Source organism: Symphalangus syndactylus, chromosome 14 (assembly GCF_028878055.3).
Source record: "Symphalangus syndactylus isolate Jambi chromosome 14, NHGRI_mSymSyn1-v2.1_pri, whole genome shotgun sequence".
Lineage (NCBI taxonomy): Eukaryota > Metazoa > Chordata > Mammalia > Primates > Hylobatidae > Symphalangus > Symphalangus syndactylus.
Window position 1 is genome coordinate 22,375,732 of NC_072436.2, and position 18,241 is coordinate 22,393,972.

Below are 18,241 nucleotides of genomic sequence, written 5' to 3' on the forward strand. Positions count from 1 at the left end.
CTGAAGCAATGTCCATTAGGCTTTGTTACGGAAATTTCTCTTGATCATTGTTTTGTGTCTGTTGAGATTCCAACTGTAAAAGGATGGAGTGCAGGTCTGGCTTCTTTCTGCCGCAGATCCCTGGAACCCTCTAGTGAGCACATTTGGCTTAGAAAACAAAGCTGCTGTGGGGCCCTGCATGCAGGGCTGGGAGCTGTTGTTTGTGATTTCTCACATGGGCTCTGCGGATCACAGCGTGAGCGTTTACATTTCTGGCTTTCAATAGGCAGGTTGAAAGAGACATGGCTGGCAAGTGAAGTTTATATCTTAGTGGCGGAGAGCGGTTGTTCTTAAAAATACTAATTACAAACTTCAAAACCTCTGTTGGCATGCTGCCTAACTATAAACCAGTTGTTTTACCTTTGGGTTCTCATGGCCCCAACTGGCCTTAAAGGGCGTTTTTCTGCACCCTCAAAAGGCGGTGGTTATTTACCTGAAGTTGAGGCTTCCAGGATCCAGAGCACTCTAGGTCACTGTGGGGACAAATGGGACCATTCTGCTCTGTCAGGGTTTACCGCATCCAGACACTCACTAGGTTCCATTTCACTAATTTTGGTAAAAGTCTGTAACTACTATAAAACATTATTAGATTCTTAATTGTAATCACAGTAAGCCTTGCAACCTCTTATAGTTACAGAATTGGGGTAATGTGGATATTAGCATCTAGGAGGTAGTTCCTTGCCAAAGAACCTGTATAAAATAATAGGTACCTTGTGCAGATCATTTGTTTGGGGTAAAAAGGAGGAGGGGAGGTGCTTAATTGAAGAACCAGTGAGAAAGTTTGTCCTGAGGCCTGTGTGCCCATTCAGTGCCAGGAAGCTGGGCGTGAGCCAGTTGTTTCTTCTCCCTCCTAAGGACCAAACGAGTGCAAGTTGGTTGAAATTGCATCAGGAATTCTTATTATACACAAGAAATACTTCCTGCCAGTGAGAGAGGTCACTGAACAAGGTCCCTAGAATGGGTGTTAGACCCTTGTGTCGGGCAGCCCCTGTGTGCAGGGCTAGATGTCATGGTAGCCACCAGCCTCTCAGCCTGCCCTCCAGCCTGCAGGTAGATGGTGATGAGGGGCAGTGCTCCCACTAAGGCACTGTCTCAGCAGCAGGCAGGCTTCTCCATCTCACCACATAAGGACCAGAGGCATGTGTGCTCCTGGGATGCTCTGTCAATATGGCCCATCTCAGTCATGCCTGAATTGGCAAAAATGTTCAACGAGGGATGCTGGGGAACTTCCTCTCTGTGTCCTTATTCTGAATTGTCATGCCTATCGCAAATCTCTGTGCAGAATTCGCATCTTTACTCACATTCCTTAAAATCTTCTAGGACCACAAAAGGCTCTTGGAGTCTCAGCTTGGTTAAAATCGCCTCTCGTAGCGACGAACATTGAGTAGTCTGCTGCAGGAGCTCTGTGAGCCGCTGCCTTAAGAACGCGGGTCATCACTAGTGATCTTTTTAGAACATTTACTGACACTTCCCTGCATAGGGTCATGCTTGCCTTCTTGGGATTTACTTTTGCTCTGAGAGCAGTGAAAGAAAAGAGACTTGATCATTTCTGGTGCCTTAGAAAGCTGCTACATTCAGGAGGATGAGAAGCTTTTGTTTCAGGAACAAGCCAACCTGTACAAGTCTCTGTATTTTGTGAGACTAGTCCCAGTCTTGTGAGCAAGAGTCAGGAAATCAGGCCCAATAGTATAAACTGACCTTCCCCCTTTTTTTTTTTTTTTTGAGATAGAGCCTCACTCTGTCCCTCGGGCTGGAATGTGTTGGCGTGATCTCCACTCACTGCAACCTCCACCTCCCAGGTCCAAGTGATTCTTCTGCCTCAGCCTCCCACGTAGCTGGGATTTCAGGCATGCCACCATGCCCAGCTAATTTTTGTATTTTTAGTAGAGACAGAGTTTTACCATGTTGGCCAGGCTGGTCTCAAACTCCTGACCTCAGGTGATCACCCACCTCAGCCTCCTAAAGTGCTGGGATTACAGGTGTGAGCCACTGAGCCCAGCCTAAACTGACTTTTTTTTTTTTTTGAGATGGAGTCTTGCTCCGTCGCCCAGGCTGGAGTGCAGTGGTGCAATCTCGGCTCACTGCAGCCTCCACCTCCCCGGTTCAAGCGATTCTCCTGCCTCAGCCTCCCAAGTAGTTGGGATTACAGGTGAGCGCCACCATGTCCGGCTGATTTTTGTATTTTTTAGTAGCAATGGTGTTTCACCATGTTGGCCAGGCTGGTCTCAAACTCCTGGCCTAGTGATCCACCTACCTCAGCCTCCCAAAGTGCTGGGATTACAGGCGTGAGCCACCGCGCCTGGCCTAAACTGACTTTTTAATAGTGATTGAGCAGTCCATGTTTACAAGTAAGAAAGATAAGCCTTTAAAAAATATATACATATACATATACATATACATATACATATAAATACATACACACACACACACATATTTTTATACAGTCAGTCAGTATTTTCTAGAACTGTGTCATACTTGTCTACACCTAAATAAGCTGGGTGACTGTTCTGTGGCCATGAGCGAGGTCAGACAGAAAAATTCCGCAGTGCCCAGCCTCTCCCTGCTCACTCTGCATGGGCACAGACCTGTTGATAATGCACCTGCCTACCAGCCTTCTTCCTGAGAAGAGTAAGGCCATTCTGTTTTGATTTTGGTAGATAATCTTGTGCCGTGGAAATCAGAAGGGCAAAACGAAGCAATCATGATGAGAAGCACACCTCAGAAATCAGGACATCCCCCCTATCAGGTGGTTTTGGAGAAAACAAGGAAGGTGGAAGAATGGAGTGCAATTGTGTGAGCAGAAAGGGGGGGCAGGAATCCCAGGTGCTGCACTGCTTAAACCACAGGACCTGGTTAACTCCTCACCAAGCTTCCTGCGACCCTGGTTGCCAATGGGCGTGGGAGACATTGTATACACATCATGCTATTTAAAATATGTTCAAACCATAGTGTAAATGCTAATTAACCATATTGGTATATAACCGGAATTTTATATTAAAAGGGGCCTCCTTTTTAAATATATACCGTGTAAAAAATGTACTTATAGGAACATCTCTTTGAATTGTATTTCTTGTATATTACATACTTAGAGAGAGAGACTATTTTAGCCAGGCAAAGTCTTTTTTGGCTGTGACTGGAATAAATCATTTATTACTTGGGAGTCCCATTTTGGACACTAATAATAAAATCATGGCAATGCATTTTTGAGGTTTTTATATGTTTTTTTAATTTCCTTGTGGTTATAGGGGACAGGAGGAACTCTTTAACATCTTTTAAATGCAGTCATTTCACCCTTAAAAGGAGAGGAAGGGGATTGGGCCACAGACTTATGCATGGACTCGTCTGCTCTGAGATCTGGAAAACGACCTAACTTTGGTCTAAATCTGTGCTCCTCAAGGCATTGTTTGCCAGAAATGTAGGATTTCAGGCTCCACTCGAGACCTACTGAGACAGAATCCGGATTCTCACAAGATCCCAGGTGATTTATTTGCATATTAAAGATGGAGACCAGTGAGTACACTGGTTTATGGAAGGAAAAAAAAAAGAGAGAGAGAGCAGCTCTGCCCCAGATACTAATTAGAATGGATTTACGCCAAAATGACCAGAGAAACTGGGAACCAGAGAAACAAGGAAACTAAAACGTATTGAATATCTGCTCTTTGTCAGGTAATGTGCCAGGCATTTTCATGTATGCCTTTATTTAACCCTCAAAATCAACTTCCAGGTTAGGTTAAACAATTGCCCAAGTTCAAAAGCTGGAGCTGGCACCTGTGCCTGAGTCCAAAGCCCATGTGCTTCCCATTAAGGCACACTCCCTGCCCAGAGCCAGCACGGCTCAGCGGCTCTCAGGCCGGTGTGGAGGAGGGACAGGATACAGAAGGGATATGCGAGGCTAACTCCAAAACCAAATTCCAAGACTAAACTAAAGCGTGTGTTTGTAAAGAGGGTAAAAATAAAGTTTGGAAGCAACTTGCCTGTCTAATTCCCAGATATTCCTCCTCATGAAATAAAAATTGGTCTGTTATGCGGCTTGACAGCGGCAGGCAATTTGGTAGGGATTACAGCAGGGAGTTACTGAAGGGTCCTGAGTGTAGTCTGCGCTGGAGATGTTGTCATTGGCAATGTCTTGAAGGACGTCTGCAAGAACCTTTCTGACCTCAGGCAGCACAGCCTGGTACTCCACACCACCTCTTTCTAGAGGCACAGCTTCTGCGATATTGTCTTCCAGGTTGAAAATCAGAGGAAACTTATGCTGCAGCTCAGGCCCGGTGCTCCCATCACATGCTGTGGCTCCACCTAGAGAGGGAATAACAACAAATACCTCGCTAACCCTGACAGTTGCCCTGTGTTGTAAAGACGTGAGCTGCAAGTGATTATACATTAATTCAAACATACCAGATAACCAAATGTTCCAATGATGGCTGTCTCTGTCAAAGAAATATTACCTTGAGAATCTATTTGCTCCTTCCAGTGATGATCCTGTGGTCCAAAATGTTTTGCTTCTTTCATTTCTGTTTTCGTTCTTTGAGGCAGGGTCTGGCTTTGTTGCCCAGGCTGGAATGCAGTAGCATGATCCTAGCTCACTGCAGCCTCAGCCTTTTTGGGCTGAAGTGATCCTCCCACTTCAGCCTCCCAAGTAGATGGGGCTACAGGCATGCACCATCATGCCCAGTTTTTTTTTTTTTCCAGAGACAGGGTCCCCCTATGTTGCTCAAGCTAGTCTCGAACTCCTGGCCTCAAGCAATCCTCCTGTCCCAGCCTTCCAAAATGCTGGGATTATCAGCAGGAACCACTGCACCCAGACTAAAATGATTTGGAAGTTCTCCTTGAACTTGCCTTCAGGGCCAGTAGAACATTCATTCAAGTATCTTTGTTGACACAAAATCAGGATATAATTATTTTTTCAAGTTGGAGTCTCGCTCTGTCGCCCAGGCTGGAGTGCAATGGCGCAATCTTCAGCTCACTGCAACCTCTGCCTCCCAGGTTCAAGCAATTCTCCTGCCTCAGCCTCCTGAGTAGCTGGGATCACAGGCACCTGCCACCACACCCGGCTAGTTTTTGTATTTGTAGTAGAGATGGTGTTTCACCATATTGGCCAAGCTGGTCTGTTGGCCAGGCTGGTCTCGAACCCCTAACCTCATGATCTGCCCACCTCGGCCTCCCAAAGTGCTGGGATTACAGGTGTGAGCCAGCACACCAGCCAGGATATAATTTTTTTTAAGTATCTTTAACCCCTGCTCCTTAGGAGTAAATTTGATTTTTTTTAAAATCGATTTCTTGACTACCAACTGGCAAATCAAGTAGAAAGGCAGGTGAGCAATTTCACTTTGGGTTGAAGATGACAGTCTTACGTGGATTCAAATCTGGCTGTGAAAGCCATCCAGAAGAGGAACAACAAAAATGTTTGGAATGATAGCAGCTTCCTTGGCTCTTCATGATTCCAGTGACTTTTTTATTTTTTATTTTTTTGCCTTTGCTATAGAAGAAGTAGTTAAGGGTCTGATGGAAATAAATATAACATAATTAAATAAACAAAGGGAATTAAAGCAAAAGATAGCCCTCAAAATTACAAGAGTTCCTAAACACTGACTTTGCTTCTGAGCTTATCAGCAGCCAAACATTAATGAGATAGAAACTTATCAGTTACTCAGGAGAAGCAGAGCTTTTTCTGGCACTAAAATCTGAGAGAAATTCTTCCAGTGGCTCCTTCTCCTACAGGGGACCCTGTAGGATAGAACACTCACTGGCATTCTTATGAAAAACAAAACTGAGATTAGGATGGTTCCACTGATGACTTCTCATCACATCCTTTACTATACGATGAGGGCAGGCGCCAACATGCAACTCAATACAAGGAAGTCTGTAGGGGCAATGCCATACCACCTAAGGATTCAGCCTTCTGGTCCAACCTGGCCAGAAATAAAATTTGAAATATTTAGGAGAATAGGTAGATCTCAAAGCCTTTAGACAACCCTTTTTTATTACTGGTTTTCCTTCTGTGGCTGAGAGTCAAGTTGATCTGTAGAGATTAATAGTTGTTGTCTTTGCTTAGAGTTTGGAGTAATTTGATTATTCCTCATTGCCAGTAAAGGGCAGTGACATGAGCTTTGACAAACAGTTCATGCTAGGAGTAGAGACTGTGTCCCAGGACTGAGGGATCTGCCTAAGATCAAGGGAAAAATCTGAAAGACTTGTCCTAACAAAGTGTAAAACTAAGGCTTTATAAGTTCAAGGGAACTGACTACTGATTAACTGCCAGTGAAAACAAAAATCAACACTCTCAGATAACAGAAATCAGAATTGCTACAATGCATCACCAACGATGTCCAGCTTACAACTTTTAAGGACGACTAAGTAGGAGACTCCCAGTTTCTAGTCTGGCACGTAAGGAGGTTGGCAGTCATCACTTCATTCTAACAAGTAAAAAGCTGAACAAACTAGAAAATCAACAACTCGGCCAGGCGCAGTGGCTCACGCCTGTAACCCCAGCACTTTGGGAGGCTTAGGCAGGCGGATCACAAGGTCAGGAGTTCGAGACCAGTCTGGCCAACATGGTGAAACCCTGTCTCTACTAAAAATACAAAAAATTAGCTGGGCATGGTGGCGGGCACCTGTAATCCCAGCTACCCAGGAGGCTGAGGCAGGAGAATCACATGAACCCAGGAGGCAGAGGTTGCAGCGAGCTGAGATCATGCCACTGCACTCCAGCCCAGGCAACAATGTGAGACTCTAAAAAATCAACAACTCTTATTAGGTCTTTCGGAGAGGTGAAGTCACAGGGCAAACTACTGCCCCCAAAATTAGAGAGACAGACAAGCAAATAGAATCACAACTTAACAGAACAGAAACCGACAAGCAGAAACCTCTGCAAGAACCAGTGCCAGGAGTAGGGAAACCCTGAACTGTAATTGACAAATTGCTGGAGACTCAGTGTGAACAAGTCTGAGAGATGAAAATCTCCAGTGGGTCCCAGTTATCAAGCGCCACTCCCAACCCCCCCTCCCCCGGCACCCAAAACACACACACTTTTGTGAGTTTTACCTCCAGGAGCTCAACCAAGTTCTTACAGTAAATATTGGAGAAAAATCTCTTCATCCTTCCAAAAGGGGTAGGAGAAAAGTAATTTTTAAATATACCAAAACGTTCTAGTTTTCTTAACAAGGCCTGCCCTCAGGAGAAACTATTTTACCAGAGCTTAAATTACTTAGGTTTTTCTCACAGCTTAACTGACCTAAGGGTTGGGAGATACCCAGCTGTAGCCACTCTAGCTGTTCCACCTAAGGGGAGGGAAGGGAAAGACTAAGAAGCACTTGTGAAGTTCACAGTCCAAGGGCACAGGATCACCAAAACTAATAAGACTTAATAATAACCTACCCAAATGAGAAGGAACCAGAAAACCAACTCTGGTAATATGACAAAACAAGGCTCTTTGACACTCCCCAAAAAATCACACTAGCTCACCAGCAACGGATCCAAACCAAGAACGAAATCCCTGATTTGCCTGAAAAAGAATTCAGGAGGTTAGTTATTAAGCTAATTAGGGAGGCACCAGAGAAAGGCGAAGCCCAATGCAAGGAAATCCAAAAATCAATACAAGAAGTGAAGGGAGAAATATTCAAGGAAATAGGTAGCATAAAGAAAAAACAATTAAAATGTCAGGAAACATTGGACATACTTATAGAAATGCAAAATGCTCTGGAAAGTCTCAGCAATAGAATTGAACAAGTAGAAGAAAGAAATTCAGAGCTCAAAGACAAGGGCTTTGACTTAACCCAATCCAACAAAGACAAAGGAAAAAGAATAAGAAAATATGAACAAAGCCTCCAAGAAGGCTGGGATTATGTTAAACGACCAAATCTCAGAATAATTGGTGTTCCTGAGGAAGAAGAGAAATCTAAAAGTTTGGAAAACATTTGGGGGAATAATCAAGGAAAACTTCCCTGGCCTTGCTAAGACCTAGACATCCAAATGCAAGAAGCTCAAAGAACACCTGGGAAATTCATTGCAAAAACATCACCAGGTAACCTATAAAAAAAAAAACATGAGACAAAAATACCAGGTATCCTGTAAAGGAAAACCTATCAGAATTAACAGCAGATACCCTACAAGCTAGAAAGGACTGGGGCCATATCTTCAGCCTCCTCCATCAAAACGAATATCAGCCAAGAATTTTGTATCCAGAAAAACTAAGCATCATATATGAAAGAAGGATACAGTCTTTTTCAGACAAACAAATGCTGAGAAAATTCACCACTACCAAGCCACCACTACAAGAACTGCTAAAAGGAGCTCCAAATCTTGAATCAAATCCTGGAAACACATCAAAATGGAACCTCTTTAAAGCATAAAGCTCACAGGACCTATAAAACAAAAGTACAATTTAAAAAGCAAAAACAAAAAACCAAGGTACATGGGCAACAAATAGCATGACGAATGGAATGGTACTTCACATCTCAATATTAACACTGAATGTAAATGGTCTAAATGCTCCACTTAAAAGATACAGAACAGCAGAATGGATAAGATCACCAGCCAACTATCTGCTGCCTTCAGGAGACTCACCTAACACATAAGGACTCACATACATTTAAAGTAAAGGGGTAGAAAAAGACATTTCATGCAAATGAACACCAAAAGTAAGCAGGGGTAGCTATTCCTATATCAGACAAAACAAACTTTAAAGCAACAGCAGTTAAAAAAGACAAAGAGAGACATTATACAATGGTAAAGGCCGTGTCCAACAGGAAAACATCACAATCCTAAACATATATGCTCCTAACACTGGAGCTCCTGAATTTATAAAACAATTACTAATAGACATAAGAGATGAGAGAGACGGCAACACAATAATAGTGGGGGACTTCAATACTCCACTGACAGCACTAGACAGGTCATCAAGAAAGAAAGTCAACAAAGAAACAATGGATTTAAACTATACCTTGGAACAAATGGACTTAACAGATACATACAGAACATTCCAACCAACAACTGCAGAATACACATTCTATTCAACAGTGCATGGAACTTTCTCCAAGACAGACCATATGATAGGCCACAAAATGAGCCTCAATAAATTTAAGAAAATTGAAATTATATCAAGCACTCTCTCAGATCACAGTGGAATAAAACTGGAAATCCATTCCAAAAGAACCTTCAGAACCATGCAAATACATGGAAATTATATAACCTGCTCCTGAATGATCACTGGGTCAAAAATGAAATCAAGATGGAAATTTAAAAATTCTTCAAACTGAACAGTAGTGACACCACCTATCAAAACCTCTGGGATACAGCAAAGGAGGTGCTAAGGGGAAAGTTCATAGCCCTAAATGCCTACATCAAAAAGACTGAAAGAGCACAAACTGACATTCTAAGTTCACACCTCAAGGAACTAGAGAAACAAGAACAAACAAAACCCAGCAGACAAAAGGAAATAACCAAGATCAGAGCAGAACTAAATGAAATTGAAACAAAAAAATAAAAAAGATCCATGAAACACAAAGCTGGTTCTTTGAAAAGATAAATAAAATTCAAACACTGTTAGCAAGACTAACCAAGAAAAGAAGAGAGAAAATCCAAATAACCTCAATAAGAAACAAAATGGGAGATATTACAACAGACATCACAAAAATACAAAAGATCATTCAAGGCTACTATGAACACCTTTGCATTTAAACTAAAAAACATAGAAAAGATTGATAAATTCCTGGAAAAATACAACCCTCCTAGCTTAAATCAGGAAGAATTAGATACCCTGAACAGACCAATAACAAGCAGTGAGATTAAAATGGTAATTTTTAATTTACCAACAACAACAACAAAAGTCTAGGACCAGATGGATCCACAGCAGAATTCCACCAGACATTCAAAGAAGAATTGGTACCAACCCTTTTGACACTATTCCACATGACAAAGAGGGAACCCTCCCTAATTCATTCTATGAAGCCAGAATCACCCTAATACCAAAACCAGGAAAGGACATAACCAAAAAAGAAAACTACAGACCGATATCCCTAATGAAAATAGATGCTAAAATCCTTAATAAAATGCTAGCTAACTGAATCCAACAACATATCAAAAAGATAATTCACCATAATAAAGTGGGTTTCATACCAGGGATGCAAGGATGGTTTAACATATACCAATAAATGTGATATGTCAATAAATGTGATACACCACATAAACAATTAAAAACAAAAATCACATGATCATCTCAATAGATGCAGTAAAAGCATTTGACAAAATCCAGCATCGCTTTATGATTGAAACTCTCAGCAAAATCGGCATATGAGGGACATACCTCAATGTAATAAAAGCCATCTATAAGAAACCCACAGCCAACATAATACTGAATGGGGAAAAGCTAGTATCCTTCCCTCAGAACTGAAACAGGAAAAGGATGCCCACTGTCACCACTCCTCTTCAACATGCTACTGGAAGTCCTAACCAGAGCAATCAGACAAGATAAAGAAATAAAGGGCATTCAAATCAGTAAAGAGGAAGTCAAACTCTCACTGTTTGCTGACAATATGATTGTTTACCTCGAAAACCCTAAAGACTCCTCCGGAAAGCTCCTAGAACTGATAACAGAATTCAGCTAAGTTTCCAGAAACAAGATTAATGTACACAAATCAGTAGTTCTTCTATACACCAACAGTGACCAAGTGGAGAGTCAAATCAAGAAGTCAACCCCTTTTACAATAGCTGCAAAAAAAAAAAAAAAAGATACTTAGGAATATACCTAACCAAGGAGGTGAAAGACTTCTGCAAGGAAAACTACAAAATGCTGCTGAAAGAAATCATAGATGACACAAACAAATGGAAACACATCTCATGCTCATGGATGGGTAGAATCAATATTGTGAAAACGACCATACAGCTAAAAGCAATCTACAAATTCAACACAATCCCCATCAAAATACCACCATCATTCTTCACAGAATTAGACAAATTCATATGAAAAAAAAAGAGCCCGCATAGCCAAAGCAAGACTAAGCAAAAAGAACAAATCTGGAGGCATCACACTACCTGATTTCAAACTATACTATAAAGCCATAATCACCAAAACAGCATAGTACTGGTATAAAAATAGGCACATAGACCAATGGAACAGAATAGAGAACCCAGAAATAAACCCAAATAATTACAGCCAACTGATCTTCGACAAAGCCAACGCAAACATAACGCGGGGAAAGGACACCCTTTTCAACAAATGGTGCTGGGATAATTGGCTAGCCACATGTAGGACAATAAAACTGGATCCTCATCTCTCATCTTATATAAAAATCAACTCAAGATGGATTAAGAACTTAAATCTAAGACCTGAAACTATAAAATTTCTAGAAGATAACATTGGAAAAACCCTTCTAGACATTGGCTTAGGCAAGGATTTCATGAACAAGAACCCAAAAGCAAATGCAGTAAGAACAAGTATCAATAAATAGGTAGGACATAATTAAACTAAAGATCTTTTGCACAGCAAAAGGAACAGTCAGCAGAGTAAACAGCCCACAGAGTGGGAGAAAATCTTCACAATCTATACATCTGACAAAGGACTAATATCCAGAACCTACAATGAACTCAAACAAATCAGCAAGAAAAAAACAATACCATCAAAAAGTGAGCTAAGCACATGAATAGACAAGCCTCAAAAGAAGTATACAAATGGCCAACAAACATGAAAAAATGCTCAACATCACTAATGATCAGGGAAATGCAAATCAAAACCACAATATGATACCACCTCATTCCTGCAAGAATAGCCATAATCAAAAAATCAAAAAACAGTAGATGTTGGCATGGATGCGGTGAACAGGGAACACTTCTACACTGCTGGTGGGAATGTAAACTAGTATAGCCGCTATGGAAAACAGATTCCTTAAAGAACTAAAAGCTGAACTACCATTTGATCCAGCAATCCCGCTACTGGGTATCTACCCAGATGAAAAGAAGTCATTGTACGAAAAAGATACTTGCACACACATATTTATAGCAGTACAATTTGCAATTGCAAAAATGTGGAACCAGCCCAAATGTCCATCAATCAATGAGTGGATAAAGAAGTTGTGATATATATATAATGGAATACTGCTCAGCCATGAAAAGGAATGAATCAACAGCATTTGCAGCAACCTGGGTGAGATTGGAGGCTATTATTCTAAGTGAAGTAACTCAGAAATGAAAAATCAAACATCGTATGTTCTCACTGATATGTGGGAGCTAAGTCATGAGGAGGACATAAAAGCATAAGAATGACACAGTGGACTTTGGGGACTTGGGGGTAAAGTGGGAGGGGGGCAAGGGATGAAAGACTACAAATAGGGTGCAGTGTATACTGCTTGGGTGATGGGTGCACCAAAATTTCACAAATCACCACTAAAGAACTTACTCATGTAACCAAACACCACATGTACCCCAATAACCCATGGAAAAATAAAAAATAAATAAAGTGAAATGGTAGGAAAAGATTTTCCATGCAAATAGTAACCAAAAGATAGCAAGAGTGGTTATACTAATATACAAAATAGACTTTAAATTTTAAAAAGGTTATAAGAGACAAAGAGAAGGACATAATATATTAATAAAAGTTTCAATGCCATTTTTGCCATTTCTGTTCTACATAGTACTGGACATTCCAGCCAGAGCAATTAGGCAAGAAAAAGAAATAAAAAGCATCCAAATTGGAATAAGAGTAAAATGACCTCCTTCAGATATGATATAATCTTATATGTAGAAAACCTAAAGATTCCACATAAAAACAGAACTAATAAAGGAATTCAGCAAAATGGCAGGATTGAAATTCAGAACACAAAACCAGTTATATTTCTATACACTAACAGTGAACAATCTGAAAAGGAAATTGCAAAAACAATTTCATTTACAATGGCACCAAAAAGAGTAAAATAGGAATTAACACAAGAAAGCGAAAGACTTGCATAATGAAAACCATAAAATATAGCTGAAAGACATTAAAGAAAACATAAATAAATGGTTACATCCCATGTCCATGGATTGGAAGACTTAATATTGTTCAAATGTCAATACTACCCAAAGTGATCTACAGGTTCAGTACAATCCTTATCAAAATCCCGATGATGTTTTTTGCAGAAATAGAAAAAGCCATCCTAAAATTCACATGGAATCTCAGAGGACCCAGAATAGTCAAAACAGTCTAAAAAAAAAAAAAAAAAAAGCCCAAAGCTGGAGGACTCGCACTCCTGATTTCAAAACTACAACAAGTCTACAGTAATTAAAACAGTGTGGTACTGGCATAAACATAGACATATAACTAATGAAATAGAATAGACAGTGGAAATTATCCCTCGCATGTATGATCAAATGATTTTTAACAAGGGTGCCAAGACCATTCAATGGAGAAAGGACAGTGTTTTCAATAAATGGGGCTGGGAAAACTGGATGTCAACATGTAAAACAATGAAGTTGGGCCCTTACCTTATGCCACATACAAAAATTAACTGGAAATGGATCAGAGATCTAAATATAAGACCTAAAATACTAATACTCTTTTTAAAAATATGACAAAATCTTCACAACAATGAATATGGAAAATCATTTCACAGATGAATTCAATCAAACATGAAAGAAATAATACTGATCTTACACAAACCCTTTCAGAAAATAGAGAAGGGAATATTTCTCAACTCGTTTTATAAGGCCAGCAAAATCCTGATACCAAACCTTGACACAGACAAGAAAGGAAAATTATAGACAAAATCTTAGCAAATCAAAATCAGCAAGATATAAAAAGTATGATACATCATTACTAAATGGGATTTATCGAGGAATGTAAAGTTGGCTTAACACTTGAAAATCAATCAATGGAAAAAGAAAAAGAATCAATGGAATTCACACCATTAAAAGGGTATATATACAGGTATCTACATGTATAAAACTTCACCAAATTATACATTATAGATCTGGGCCTTTCACTTTGTGTACAGGTTGCCTTAACTGGAGAAATAGGAACACTTTTACACTGTTGGTGGGACTGTAAACTAGTTCAACCATTGTGGAAGACAGCATGGCGATTCCTCAAGGATCTAGAACTAGAAATACCATTTGACCCAGCCATCCCATTACTGGGTATATACCCCAAGGATTAGAAATCATGCTGCTATAAAGACACATGCACACGTATATTTATTGTGGCACTATTCACAATAGCAAAGACTTGGACCCAACCCAAATGTCCATCAATGATAGACTGGATTAAGAAAATGTGGCACATATACACCATGGAATACTATGCAGCCATAAAAAAGGATGAGTTCATGTCCTTGGTAGGGACATGGATGAAGCTGGAAGCCATCACTCTCAGCAAACTGTCGCAAGAACAAAAAAACAAACACCACATGTTCTCACTCATAGGTGGGAATTGAAAATGAGAACACCTGGACACAGGAAGGGGAACATCACACACCGGGGCCTGTCGTGGGGTGGGGGGAGGGGGAGGGAAAGCATTAGGAGATATACCTAATGTAAATGATGAGTTAATGGGTGCAGCACACCAACATGGCACACGTATACATATGTAACAAACCTGCACGTTGTGCACATGTACCCTAGAACTTAAAGTATAATAATAAAAAAAAGAAAAACAATAAGGTACACCTTAATTCTAGGCCACATACCAAAACAGACTGGTTATCTTTTCAAGGCCACTCCCATTGCGTGACCATAACATCATATCCTCATCAGAGACGAACACATCTTTCTCTAATCTAATGTGGTAGATGTCAATTCACCTAGCTTATCCAAAAGCAGTTGTAAGTAACTGGAATGCAAATATTAGAAGCAAGAGGAAGAGGGAATCAGAACATGCCCGTTTCATCCTATTCCCGGTTTTCACTGATGGATTAAAAGTTCAGTGCTCCCTACCCAGACTCTCTTGGGAGTTTGGTGACTCCTTAGAAGAGCAGACCTCCCCTGGGTGTTATAGTTCCTATCTGATTGTGATCATTTAAATAGCCCTATTACTTCACGGTAACATGTATGATTCCAACATTGTGGTGCCAAGGGCTTTCTGGCAGGACTTTTACTTGTGAAATTAACTCAGCCTGGAGGTCCCATACCTCTTAGATAATGTAATATAAGGACTCTAATCTAGAAACTTTTCAACTGAAAACCTAACAAATATCTGACTGTTTTGAGTTTTAGGTTTTAGAGAATCAAAGATTTTTGCGACATTTTTAATACTCCTCAAGTCATGTTTTGTTTTTATGCCACATTTTCTTCAGGATCACTTATTTACACTCAGGGAAAATAATTTTTTATCATATAATTTGAAAAGCTCCAACATTAAATAACTGAATCAAGTTGGAATCTGCATTAGGTCACAGGTTTTCCTTTTTTTATTTTTTGTTTTTCATTTATTTAAAAAAAACTGTAGTGTTCCTACTAAGTGTGCTAAGCACTTCAAGACAACAAAGATTAAAGCGCTGAAAGAGTTTGAATTTGGAAAGCTTAAAACTAGTACAGGATCAGGCTGGACAAGGTGGCTCACGCCTGTAATCCCAGCACTTTGGGAGGCCTAGGCAGGTGGATCACGAGGTCAGGAGATCGAGACCATCCTGGCTAACACGGTGAAACCCCGTCTCTACTAAAAATACAAAAAAATTAGGTGGGTGTGGTGGCGGGCGCCTGTAGTCCCAGCTACTCAGGAGGCTGAGGCAGGAGAATGGCGTGGACCCAGGAGGCAGAGCTTGCAGTGAGCCGAGATCACGCCACTGCACTCCAGCCTGGGTGGCAGGGCGAGACTCCATCTCAAAAAAAAAAAAAAAAAAAAAAAAAAAAAAAACTAGTACAGGATTGGGAGGCTGAGAAGCAGGTGGATCACGAGGTCAGGAGTTCAAGACTAGCCTGACCAATATGATGAAATACAGTCTCTACTAAAAATAAAAAAATTAGCCGGGCATGGTGGTACACACCTGTAGTCCCAGCTACTCAGAAGGCTGAGGCAGGAGAATGACTTGAACCCGAGAGGCGGAGGTTGCAGTGAGCCAAGATTGCGCCACTGCACTCCATCCTGGGCTACAGAGAAAGACTGTCTCAAAACAAACAACAACAACAAAAACAAACAACAAAAAAACTAGTACAGGAAATAAAACGTGTACCTAAATGACTGGCATGCATGGCAGAAAGTGAGAGATAAGAGAGATCTCCAGAATTCCTACCCAGCTGGGAAGATTAGAGAGTTTTATGAAAGTGGCATTTGACTTGGGCCATAAAAGCTTAAAAGGATTTTAATATGGAGACCAAGGAAGAGGAGACTTGTTCTTGGAAAACTAAGAGTGGAAAGACAGAAGGACTCAGGATTGAGAGTCTGAATTCAATTGACAGCAAGAAGCCATTGGAAGACCCTGAAGACCATCCTGATCCAGTATGACACTTCTAAAATATACATCTAAGAGACAGATAGTCACAGTGAACCAAGAAGCAGAGAGACTTCTGTCAGTTTGCTAACTAGTCCTCTAAAATCTATTTTCTGAAACAGTCTATTGTCAAGTAAATTATACTTTAAAATATCTCTAGGCTTCCATTTAATGTTCATCCAAACTGGCATTTAAAGCATGACAATAGGGAACGCTCTGTATGTGAAAAGGAGCTGAATAAACGTGCTGAGAGCTCCCAGCTCGCTAGAAATTCAGGTGAACAGCACAAAGACCTTATTTGCATATGGGGGATCCAGAGAGCCTGTGCAGGGACCCTGGGTTTGGAGGAGATGCTTGTCAAGAGGTGCTAAGAACCCCCCCAAAGCAGGGGCTCACACTCATTCCCAGAGGCCTGGGTGAGAGTCCATGGGGGTCCCCATAGGGGTCCCCGTGCAGCTGTGCCTGTGGGAGGCAGAGCTAAGTGACCCCTCACTCACCGGTAATGTAGAAGGCCTTGTAACGCTCCAGGCGGACAGTCTGCAGGGCTCCAAACTCTCCAGCTGCCCCGCTGTTGGGGTGGAACAGCACCTGCGAAAGGGTGGCAGAGCTTACTAATAGAAAAATTGGCAGAACTCGGTGACTCATGCCGGTAATCCCAATACCTTGGGAGGTCGAGGCAGGAGGATCGCTTGAGCCTAGGAGTTTGAAACCAGCCTGGGCAACACGGCAAGACCCCTCCCTACAAAAAAAAAAAATACAAAAATTAACCAGGCATGGTGGTGCACACCTGTGGTCCTAGCTACTTGGAGGCTGAGGTGAGAGGATTGCTTGAGCCTGGGAGGTCAACACTGCAGTGAGCTATGATCACACCACTGCACTCCAGCCTGGGTGACAGAGCAAGATCCTGTCTCGAAACAGCAAAAGAAAATAAAACATGCTAGATGCTCCCTGGAAAATATTACTGTCTTTTTCAGGGTCTGGTCTCCCTATCCCTGTGCCCAAACACACACTGACAGATATAAGCCTGGAGTCCACACCAGCCAGCTCCAGGGAGCCTGTGAAGTTGTTATTTTGCTGGTTAATTGATGGCAATGGGTTATAACTCTGGAAGAGTAGGCAAAAGGTCCACTAGGTAGGTCAGATTTCTAGTCCTGACACCTGCTATGTAATTTGCAAAGTCCACAACAAAAGGCAAATCAGGGATACCTTGTTCACAAACTTAAAATTTCATGATGACCACGGCAGAGCTTTAAACCAAGCACAGCGTCCCTCCAAGTGCAGGGCTCTGTGTGGGGGGCACCAGTCACAGGCCCACAAGGCCACCCTGCCTGAGTTCCAACCCCTCAGGGTCAGGATGGGCCCTGGGGACTTACTTGTTTTACAAGTATTTCCCAGGGTTCTGATGCAGGTGACCCTCAGATCTCTTTGAAGAAAGGCTTCTTTAGCATCAAGTCATTTTCCAACTCTCCCTTGAGCAAGGATGGTACAAAAGAAGGCATCCTTGATTTCCGCAGAATCAGGCACAGCCCAGACTCTGGTCACAGACGCCCACAGCTATGACTCAATCCGACTATATTTGGACGGAGGAAATCTTTCCTCATCAGGTCACAAATAAAAGAATTACCCTACAGAATGGAAACACCTAAATCAGGGTTCTCGAGGGAAGGATGTGAAAGAAAATAAAAGGCCAGTGTCCTTGGTAGGCTGGTGGGTCTGGGCTAAAAGCATGAGACTGCCTTGGTATGAATCACAACTGTATATAGGGCTGGAAAGGCACTTACATGATTCAAGGTTTCCACGAGACTTAAAAA

At 41.4% G+C, this 18,241-nt stretch overlaps 2 protein-coding genes across 12 annotated transcripts in view; one reads left to right on the plus strand and one right to left on the minus strand.

The window, feature by feature from the left end:
* WIPI1 (WD repeat domain, phosphoinositide interacting 1) overlaps window positions 1-3,239 on the plus strand; it is a 37,260-nt gene extending 34,021 nt beyond the window's left edge. The window contains exon 13 of the mRNA XM_055243911.2: window positions 2,697-3,239. Coding sequence (XP_055099886.1) covers window positions 2,697-2,744 — 48 coding nt within the window. The 3' untranslated portion in view covers window positions 2,745-3,239. The remainder of the gene's footprint in view (window positions 1-2,696) is intronic.
* The window catches only part of ARSG (arylsulfatase G), a 176,380-nt gene that overhangs the window by 17,073 nt on the left and 141,066 nt on the right, over window positions 1-18,241 (minus strand). For 8 of the 11 annotated variants that reach the window (XM_055243904.2, XM_055243905.2, XM_063617504.1 and 5 more), the window contains 2 exons: window positions 16,928-17,018; window positions 3,240-4,335 (listed from right to left, as the gene is read on the minus strand). In XM_055243904.2, coding sequence (XP_055099879.1) covers window positions 4,061-4,335; window positions 16,928-17,018 — 366 coding nt within the window. In that variant the 3' untranslated portion in view covers window positions 3,240-4,060. Of the gene's footprint in view, window positions 1-3,239; window positions 4,336-16,927; window positions 17,019-18,241 lie in introns of those variants that run through there. The other 3 variants (XM_055243908.2, XM_063617509.1, XM_063617505.1) reach the window with 2 other exon arrangements.